This window comes from Empidonax traillii, unplaced genomic scaffold, assembly GCF_003031625.1.
Source record: "Empidonax traillii isolate 1590-97213 ecotype Southwest subspecies unplaced genomic scaffold, ASM303162v1 scaffold70:size1330859, whole genome shotgun sequence".
NCBI lineage: Eukaryota > Metazoa > Chordata > Aves > Passeriformes > Tyrannidae > Empidonax > Empidonax traillii.
In genome coordinates this window covers 844,870-855,348 of record NW_020955263.1, presented here as the reverse complement: position 1 = coordinate 855,348, position 10,479 = coordinate 844,870, and the positions used below count along the sequence as shown (strand labels likewise).

Genomic DNA, 10,479 nt, shown 5'->3' with positions numbered 1-10,479 from the left:
TGGTGAGGAGCAGAGCAGAGAAGCTACAAATGAATTTCTTGGCAGGGGCGACCCAGGAAGCAGATCAGCTCCTGTGGTGGGATTTCACCCCTCTGATGATGTTTGAGGCAGAAATTGTTTGCCTCTGAAGGAATATCCACTTCCCTAGCACTAACACAGGCTCTTGGCTGAATCCAGAGTGAGTCAGCCATGGACCTTAACTGAATAGTCAATTTAGTACTACAGAAAAGATGAGCAGCTTTTTTATCCCAGCCTTTATCTCCTGAGCCAACTAGCTGTAAGGCTGGAGAGAAACCAGGCCAACACAAGGGAGCAGGCAAGAAAAGCAACCAGGTCCAATGCTGTCTCCATGAAGGGTGGAAAAACACCTCACCTTGTAGCTTTCCCCAGTCTTGCTTCTGAAGGGAAACCTATAACAGACTTTTAAAATATGAGCCTAAAAGCTGAAACCTAATTCTTCAGACTCCAGAAACCACAAACTCATTTTAAGCATTTCACAGAGCAGTGAAATTTGTGCCCCACACACTTCAGGGTGCCACAGGTGCTCTCACCACATTGCTTCTCCCCTTGCCAGCTGGCCCTGCTGCCCTATGTGGATCAAGTAAGGGCTTGATCAAGTAAGGGCTGAAGGATGAAATTTGCTTCAGAGCAACTGTTCCCACCCAGGCTGCCCTTTGCTGAGGGCTAGAGAGGAGTCTGTAGAATTGCAGTCCTTCTCTTGTCAGCAGATTGCCTGATATATTGGGAGCGGTGTCTTTTCAACAAAGTTTATTTCCCTGTGTGTAATTAATTATGCAATGTTCAAAGAAGAACCTTGAATGATGCAGAAAGATGACTCTGTGTATGAGAATGGTTCTAATTGCAGAACAGATGTGTGGTTGAGATTGGGGAGCCAACTCTGAGCACAACCTTTTTGGGCAGTTGGCAAGGGTGGGTACCCTGTTAGCATGGCTGGGTCAGGACCTTCGTGGGTACAGGTATTCTTGTTTGTCACCAACTTAAAAGGAAAATAATTTTATTTTTTATTTCCTAATGTGAAGAACACACTAGGTTGAGGGTGGAGCTGTGGTTGGATCCTGGGCTTGCTGCTATCAGCTGTGCAGCATTAGGCTGTAACTGGGTACAATTAAGAATTTTTCCATGTGCAAATCCACCCTAAAGGCAGATGTGTAGGTGACTCTTCTCCAGTACACAATTATGGGGGGAAGGTTAAATTCTGCAGCCAGAAACAAGAGGTCTCTAATCCATGCATCATATTTAGAGCAGACTGATACCAGCTATCATTTTAAATGCTGGTGATGCAACAAAAAGGTTTTGTCTATGATTGTAGGAATAACAAGTGTGTGCAACTCTTCATAAGCTTCTCTTGTTGACAGAGTTTCATTATCAAACACAGGCAGATAAACATTGTGAGTCAACATCTTTCACCTTCTTTCTCATCCATCTCACAAATTAGAAGTCAGTTAAAAAGAGTTTATTAAAAAGTACCACTGGTTTCTTATCTCAACTGTTTTCTGATTACACTTTGCCCTACACCACTTTCCTAAATGAGTATGATGATTGCCACTTGGAGAGCTGAGATTTTAAAGAGAAGAAATAACCTATTTTCCAGAAAAACAGCCAGCTTGACTGGCTTCTACTTTATAAATAGTCTAGCAGGTCTCAGGGAACTTCTCTCTATACCATCATCTTACCCCAATGCTGTATGTCTGGGCTCCACACAATTACAACTCTTCATCCCAACAGTGATGACAGTGTGGCTTAATGTCCCATGTTCAAGGAAACCCAGTTCTTTCTCACATGTTCTCAGGTGGGAGAGAACCAAGAGCATAAGTTGAACAGGAGGAAAATGCCTGATTACAGGAGAACAGTCCTCAAAAGGCAGAAATTATGTTAGGATTAAGCCAGAGATGAAGTGTTCAGGAAAGAGCTGGCATGGAGGGAACTGGTTAGACAGCTCTGTAATTTTATTATTGCCTTTGCCCTCTAGGGGCCATAATTACACACATTGGGAGTGGCACAGTCTGCTGTGCCAGCGTGGTGCTGAATCTCAGGACCTGAGCTACCATATCGTCCCAAAGCTCTTCTAATTCAAGAGATCTGTCCAAGCAGGGGGCACCAGGAAGCCCCAGGGTGCTCCCTGCTGCCCCATAGGTGCTCCCAAGGCCAGAGGTAACTTCCCTGCTGGGCTCAGAGTGTGTCCTAAGGGAGGTACTGAGCAGGTGCCAGCACCAGGGCTGTGCTTGGTCTCAGCCCACCTCTGAAATGCCATTTTGGATGTCCCAGGATGCCACAGCTGGTGCAGGTGCTGCGAGGGAACCTGCAGGCTGCAGTGCTCTGTGCTGAACGTGCCCCAGCCCTGAGCTCTTCAATGTGCAGCAAGGACCAGAGGGAGACAACTGCCCCAGCAGAGGCTGCTCTGGGGCATGTCAGTCCCCGCTCATCTTGCCTTTTGCTGCCAGAGGGGAGGCACGTGCCATGGCTGTGAGGTTAGGCAGGAGCAGCTGCAGTGATGTGTAGTGCTGTAACAGAGGGGTGACCCATGTGAGAGGACACGGGAGCAGAAACCTCTCTGTCCTGGCACTACCCTGGCTGAACCGCTGCCTGTCCCCTGGCCCTGCCACAACACGTGGGACTACGTAGTGTGGGCACCCCTTGAAGAGGGGGGTAGCACAGCTGCCACCATGGACAGAGGGAGGGCAAGAAGGACTTCTTGGGGCCCTTTGGCTACTGGAGCATCAGGGAGCAATGCCAGTGCCAGGGGTAGCAGGTCTGTCATGTCCTCATTCCTGCTGAGGTCTCAAAAGAGCCCCGTGGAGCTGAGTGGAGCGAGGATTATGGGGGCATCAGGTGGGGTGAGGATGGGTGTTGTGTCTGATGTGGTCTCTTCAGCCTCACTCTCCACATCTTCCAAGCTCTCACTGACAGAGGGGATGATCTGCACCACCTTCTCCTGGAAGTGCACTTGCTTGCGAGGGACTGGCATGGCTGCTGGTTGGGCAGGAGTTACTGGGGCTGGGCTCCTGTCCTTGCTGCCCTTCAGGATGCTCTTCATGTGGCCCAGAAGTGAGCGGTGCTGCTCCCTCTGGGTCCCGTGGAAGGTGTAGATCTGCTCAGTGTCACCAACGATGGTTGGGGCTGCCATGGTGGCTGAAGGGTCCACGTACTGGCCCACCTGGGGATGCGTCTCTTTGTGTCCTGGGCTCTTTCTCCTCTTGCTCAGCAGGAAGTAGGCCAGGGCAGTGAGCACCAGCATGGACCCTGGGGAGAAGGTCACATTGGCTGTGGCTGTGGCAAGTGGGAAGAGCTCGCCAAGCAGTGCTTGCTCTGGCTAGCTCACTACCATCTGCCACTCATCCAGCACCCCACCCATCCCCACTCTCACTGGCCCCTGACAGACCATGCTCCTCTTCTATCTGCACTGCTCCCCACCCAAGCTTCTCACCAGGAATGGTGACGTGCCAGACAAGGATGGGATGCAGGAAGCAAGCCACTGACAGCAGCGTGTACCCCAGGAATTTCTGGAAGCTCCCCGGGCGTCTAGCTCGCTTCCAGCAGGCCTGTGCCAGGGATTCAGGCTTGTGACTGGGGAGAGAAAGAGAGGTCCTTGTGGGATGAGGCATCAAGCACATGGCAAGAATTTGGACCTAACTGTCACCCACCTAGATGTGCAGATCCTCACTCTGGTTTTCCAGAAGACTGCTGTGTTGGTCAGGGAAGGTAAGCCAAGCGAAGAGTCTGGGGCTGCATCTCAGGCAATCTTTCAGTGTGTTTGCCCACTTGGTCACTAATCAAATGTCTATTATCTGGAGTAAGTTGTTGCCTCTGAATAGCTGGAGTAAGGTGTTGCCTCTAAGATATGAGGGCTTTTGAGTTTATGCTAGAAGACAGTGGCAGTACTCAGCCTCTGAAAAGTACATAAGGATTTTGTACATTTTAATTTTAACTTCTGCACTGTCTCTGGAAGGGAGCTGAAGCTCATCCTGGGGATCTGGCTCTTTCCTCAACCCAGGTACTCATCCCTACATACTGTGTTAAGTGGATGCTGGAGGGCAGAGTTTGTTGTGCTGACACTCAGCAAATTGAGGCACAAGCCTGGTTTAAAACATGGGTTTAAATGGTGCTGGATATGGCCCCACTTACCTCACCCCCATCTGAGTACACTTGCCATGGCATTAGGGAAAGGACCTTTGGTCTGGCATTTGCAGCTCCCCAAGGTCTGGTGTTGCCTGTACGAGGCAAGTTGCCTTAGGAGGTCCCACCAAGGCTGGAGAAGAGTGGACGGGGTCTACTCACGTGAAGCACATCTCCAGGAACAAACTGATAAAGAAGAAGCCTTCACAGACAGTGACTGCAACCCCTGAAAAACTGAAAAGTGGAGCTGTCAGAGGGGCGGGGCTGGGCTTGAGTATACTGTCTAGGTGGCAGAAGGGGCACAGAGAGCCAGAATATACTATCCAATTCCCACGTCTGTGCGCTGAGGTCCAAACATCCTCTGCTCAGCTAGTTTGTGGAGGAGAGCTCATAGCCCTTCTGTTCCTAGGTAGTCAGCTTGCAGCCAGTGGCACCTCTGGCCTGCCTGAATCTGCAGTAGCATGTCTTTCTCTACCAGAAATAGCTTATTTTTCTGAAACCTCAATATGGAGACCTGAAATCCCCAAAGCCTTGGACACTGTTCCAGCTGTTGTTGCAGTCTGGTCTAGTGCCATATATGGTGGAGGGGTTGACCATGTCACCCTCTGCCAGCTCTAAATTGAAGGGCAAAAATACTCACAGCAGATAGAAAGCCAGGCTTTTGAACTGTCCTCGTTGCAGAGTTTCTACGCCCACACCGATCAGCACTAGAAAGAGAAGGTAGGAAAGATGCTGACTGCAGGGTTAGTTCCTGATTCCCTGGTGCCCTACCAGCTCCCAGGATCAATGCCCTTGTTCCCCCAGAGGCTTAGCAAGGTGGCTTCTCCCATGCAGCGCAGCACGTTGGGACTGGCAGCATCAGTGATTCATGCTGACACACCAGCCCACGGGAGCCAGAGCTCTCTGACACACAGCCCTGAAACCCATTCCAGCAGCAACACTATTATGGCAGCCTTGCCACTGCGTGGGCTGGGGAAAGGTGCTCTGGGGATACCAGCTGGCCTTGGACTGCTGGGGCAGGTGAGCAGTGGTGTCCTGTGACCCTTTCACCCTCTACTGCGCCACCACATCACTGTTGCCACAGGGCCCACTGCCCACTGCCCCATCCATCTCTGCCCAGGTCCCCCCAGTGCCTGCCAGCCTTACTCCCCTGCTCTCCCTGCTTGCCCAGGCCTGCTTCACCCAACACAAGGCTGCAGGACAGCAGCAGGACACGGGAACTGTGCCAGCTGCCTTCACAAAGGGCTGTAGCCATAGCATCAAGATCCTTTGCTAGCCAAACAGAAAAACATATAATGGGAGCAGGCAGATTAAAAACAGGGAATGAACATTCTCTCAGTGCCCCAGCCAGTACAGCACACCAGGGAGTCAGTTTAAGGGGGATTAAGAGTATTAATGAGGCTAAAATCTTCATTGAATTGGCCAATAGCTTCAGGGGATAGAACATTTCCTTCAACATCCTTCAGTTTCCTTCCAGACTATTTCTAAAAAGGAGAAGAAACATAGTGCCTCACACCAGCTGCAGTCACAGTGCACAAGTGCCAGCAGCACAGAGATGAACAGAGCCCAGATTTTATGGCCAGAGCATCACTCTGGACAATCACTGCATTCCTGTCTGCACTTGATGCCTCCACACCTCACTGAGCAGTCCCCATCCATTCACTGATGCTCAGGAAGTTCATCAGTCATCCTGCTCAGTGTCCACTGCCCAAGGTTTGAGGTGCAGGTTGGATCCGTTTCTCTGAGTTCTGGTTTGCCCCATCTGGAAAAGGATACCAGGCTCCCAAACAAGGATGCACATCACTGTCCATCAGGACTGCAGGGTGAGTCAACACCAAGGGTCAGCCCTCTCGTTGGGGCTGAACAAAGTCCCTCTCCTCTGTATCCTCCCTGTGTCACCTGCAGCTGCTGGCCCCTGTCAGCCAAGAGAACACATGGGGCCCATGTGCCTTCTCCACTGCCTTTCCAGCCCTGAGCAGAGCACAGAGAAATCAGTCTCATCAGAAGGCTGTGAAGCTGCATGAGCTGTGTAATCCTACACACAAAGTATTGTCCCTACAATCTTGTGACTGAGAACTGTTCTTTATAATCTTCTCTACAAATGTGGAGTTCATTCATTTGTTCATTTATTCCCTGTCGATGAATGCAGAATTCAACAGCTTGGCTGTTACGCTCAAGCCTCTGCTCTGGATGGGGAGGTTTCCTCATTTTGCACAGCTTCTGCTTTATCCACAAAGCTGTCTGGATGAAGAATCTGCAAGAAGAAAAGGGCTGTTTCCGAGGTGTTTATTTGGACTAGTCACTGTGCCGATTTGGATTTTGTCCAAACCATGTGGCTAAAGGCACATGATTAGGAATTAAATGGTTGAAAGCATGAGAATTAAGAAGTAAGCAGGAACTCTTTCCTAGATGTAAATATCACAAGGCCTAAAATTGCTGAACTAGAGAGATGCCTCAAGACTGTAGATAATCTCAAGCTATTTGATTTTGCTAACTTGCTGTAAGACAAGTTAGCCATTTTCTCATACAGAAGAAACCTTATAGATACACCATTGTAGATAGCTGTTACACTCCAAGATCCTGGGGGAAGAGGAGGTTTATGTTATGTGCATAACCTGTATTTACTAGCAGCATATCGAGCTGGCCAGGCCTTCTCAGAATCAATTAGTGAGGCTGATGCACTCTCCCTTTCATAGTTTTTTTTTCAAACAAAACCCATGGGAGTCTCTTCAGTGTGGTTTCCATTTCATGCAAAAACCTCACACACTTCATCAGGCACTGAATACTGCATCAAGCTGATTTCTTACTCCATTGAGACACATAGAGGAATAAAATGTAGGCACATCCCATTCTTCAATGCCCTTTTTGGAAAGTCAGGTGATACTGGGAATGCACCAAAGGTACAGAAAAGCACTGAGATTGGTAGTACAGCTGTCCTATGCCCTGTGATGCTCAGCAGAGAGACAACTGCACTGCTCATTTAAAGAAAAACTAAAGAGAGAGGTGCAGATTATGCAAAATAATGGAAAGAAAACAAGTAGGAGAGAGAGATTATATTCCACTAACACACTTCTACATTGTAAATTACTTTGAGTTTTGTTATTCCAGCTTTAGTTTTCTCATGGCAACAAACTCACATTTTATCCCAGGAAGGTCTCTATGAGTTTCCTGGGAGCTTTAAGTGAGAATATGACCAGCATGGGGCTCATATGAGGCCCAGGGGGTTGGGGATGGAGAAATTAGGAGATTTGCATTTGCTGATTAAAGCTGTGTCTCAACTCCCACTATTGCAGTCTCATCATGATGTGCAGTTATCTACTGGGAGTTTGTACAAACTCAAATCACTGCTTGTTATCAGTATCAGTCATTTGAAGCACATTCCAGGGCCTTCATCGTCCCAGCTGGGCTTTGTGTGTCCTTGGGGACCTGTGCACTCTTCAGCTGACCTGTGTGCTTTTTACTTTGCCCCTGACAAGAGCAAAGTGTCTCTTTTATGACTGTCCACAAATGATAAAGGAAACACGAAGGTAGGAGGGCCTGCTGTGACTTCCTTACAGTGTCTGATTATGAAATCCCTGGGGGTCTGAAACAGGAACCACAGGTACCACCTCAAGTCACCTCTCACCAGGAACCTCTGGTTCACACCTCCAGCTTTTAGACAAATCAGGCACCTTGATCTCTGCTGTACTGATGGGGAAACTGAGGCAGGGAGTGTTGTCTGTCCTGTCCCATAACAGTGAGTCAGCAACTGTGCCAGAGTCATCCACTGAGCCCTCTGCTTTAGTTTCTTCCCTAATCCTATCTAGAGATCCTCCATGATAGAGCATTGTTCAGTCCTTCTGGGTGAGATGCTGTGTCTGACACCTGGCTCAAAACACCTGCATGTCACCTGAAACCAAGTGCTCGAGTGTGTCACCAAACCCAGAACATCCTGGTCCAAAGCAGCCCCTGACAGTGGGTGAGAGGATGCAACTAGCCAGGTGGGTGAATTTATGATGTTTGTACTGCAGCTATAACCTGAACTGCTCGGAGCCTGCTCCCCATCAGGTTACTAGAAAGGCAGAGCAGTGCTTTTGCAGTAACTGTGCCGTGATGGCTGGGACAGAACCTCTCCATCCTGACTGGCATAGGACATTTCACTGTGCAAAGCACAAGGAGCTCCTACTTCATCTTCACATGTCACAGAGCAGCCTGGCAGTCTTTCACAGCCATAAGTATTTTGCTTTTCAGTCTCATTCACACCTTGACTGTGCCCATGTCTGTTTTAGAAGAATATAGTTTAGTTTTCTTTTCTATCTGTGCTTTATCCTGCCCTCTGACATACTGAGTGCTGGCTCTTCCTTTCTGATGTCTCACTGTGCCTCCCACAGCGTTTGGAAAGAGCCTGACCAGGCACCCAGCATGCTCCCTCCCTGGGTCCTAAAACAAAAGTGAGCAAGTGTCCTTGTCCTCTTCATAGGATGGGGCAGCAGCTGCACCTGGCCAAAGGCAGGGAGGCAGCCTGGGGGTCCCAACACCTACTCAGTGCCTTTCAGTGACAAAGAAAAAGAGAATTTCCTCTTACCTGCTGCAGTGGAGATGCCCAGCAATCGGCAGGTGTACTCCAGGGCGCTCCAAAACACCTTGTGCTGCATGGTGAAGAGATGAAGAGTGCGGTACAGCCAGGCAGAAACTCCTCTTCAGAGCCCCCACCTCATGTGTAGCCCAGCAGCTTCCAGAAACAGGCAGAGCCTCCCACTCCCTGGACCAAATGACCTTCCCGAAGGAAAGGACTGTGCGTGCAGGACTGGCCACCTCCACGGGGCCTCCCAGGGGAGGGTGGTCGGAGAGTGAGCTGCCACCACAGGGAACCGGTCAGCACTGCTTCCTGCTGCTCCCGTGGGGGCTGTGGAGACCTGGCCTTTTCCTGCTTGCTTGCCGCTTGCTCCTTGCTGGCCCGTGGTGATTAATGATTGGTAAGGCAGGGGTGCGGCTTTGGGAGCACTTGTACCCCGAGTGCACGGGTGCATGGCCTTCCCTGCTCCTGAGCAGGAGGCTCTAAAAGCCCAAGCTGATTAAATGAATGTGAAGTCATTAGTGCTGTGCAGCTCCCGGCAGGTTAACCATTTGTGAGGATGACAATATTTGTTCTTGGCAAGAGAGCAGCACATTTCTGGCAAGTCATGAGGGGCACCCCAGCCCCACTGTCCCCTGCAGCTCAGACCCCTGCCACGGCTGCTGCTCACTGTCCAGGTTCTTCCAGGCTCCAGACTAGTATGGCTTGGGAAGTGTCTGATGTGCAACCACAGGAACAAGGAAATCAGATGTATTCACAGGGGTCCTACAGACTCAGGCCAATCACAGCAAGGGAGATGTGTATTTCTTTGCTTGGGAACCCCAGAGAAATGCAGGTTTGTGTTGTGGCTGTCAGAGCCATTTGAGCAGCACCAGGGTCTCGCAAGTGTTCTAACATGCAGAATGGGCTGCACAGGTACTCTGACCTCTTTGCCTTGGATTTGGTAGACAGCTTGGGGGTCCTTGGCTTGTCTCTGCAGGACACACTGCCTCAGGAGAGGGACAGACCTAGGTATGTCAGAAGGACAAGACAAGAAAGCACTGGCTTGCTCAGGACTCCAGCCCCACACTCCTACATGCTTGAAGAGGGTGCATCTCACTGGAGGTCACCATCGATTCCCAGCTGCTGCTGCTCAGGGAGGAGGTGATGTGAGCAACAGCACCTGGTCATGGTAGTCCCAGCAGGAGGGGCATGTGAGCACACCACAGTCCCAGCGTGGACATCTGGTGCCACAGAGCTGCAGGTTCCTAGGTCAGTGAGCTCACCTTGTGCTGCAGCTGCTGTCTGGCGAGTCGCTGAAGCCCCGGCCCCTCACTGCGCTTGCTGTGAAGCTGGCAGTGGTGCAGGCAAGGGGCTGTGTGAATCACACTCAGCTTATGCACAGACAGCCCTGCAGGGAGGCAACAACCAGCTGAACCTGTCCCCTTGTGATCCCTTCTCACCTGCCTGGTGAACAATGGTGAACCTGGACAGTACGTGTTGTATTGACTCATCCCGAGGGTAGAGATGACTTGGTCCAAGGTCACAGTGACAGCTTCTCTTCCACAGGATCTCAGTCTGTATTTTGGACTGGGGTTCTCCCAGGGCAGCCAAATGCCTCAACTTATGAAATGGGTCCATAATTCCTGTAAATAACTGCTGATAGTGTTTTTTGAACACTCACAAGGTCGTGGGTAGAAGGGATTTTCCAGCAGGCAATGCTGACAAGGTCTGGGGGCAGTTCACATCTTTCCTGAAATGTGAAAAATGGAAAAATCCACTGGAGAAGGGCTTCCAGAGTATCCTGAGGG

General features: G+C 50.2%; 1 protein-coding gene across 3 annotated transcripts; it reads right to left on the bottom strand.

The window, feature by feature from the left end:
- Positions 1–1,951: 1,951 nt before the first annotated feature.
- On the bottom strand, positions 1,952–9,146 carry TMEM72 (transmembrane protein 72). Of its 3 annotated transcripts, none has more exons than XM_027880480.1 (5): positions 8,699–9,146; positions 4,775–4,841; positions 4,297–4,368; positions 3,446–3,585; positions 1,952–3,261 (listed from the first exon to the last, which is right to left on the bottom strand). In XM_027880480.1, exons 1-5 carry the CDS (start codon positions 8,766–8,768, stop codon positions 2,801–2,803), a joined length of 810 nt encoding a protein of 269 aa, XP_027736281.1. In that variant the 5' UTR covers positions 8,769–9,146; the 3' UTR covers positions 1,952–2,800. The 3 variants fall into 3 exon arrangements, with proteins under 3 accessions (XP_027736281.1, XP_027736282.1, XP_027736284.1); XM_027880481.1 differs by having other exon boundaries at positions 4,297–4,360; positions 8,699–8,731; XM_027880483.1 differs by lacking the exons at positions 4,297–4,368; positions 4,775–4,841; positions 8,699–9,146 and adding an exon at positions 4,144–4,290.
- Between the last annotated feature and the right edge of the window lie 1,333 nt (positions 9,147–10,479).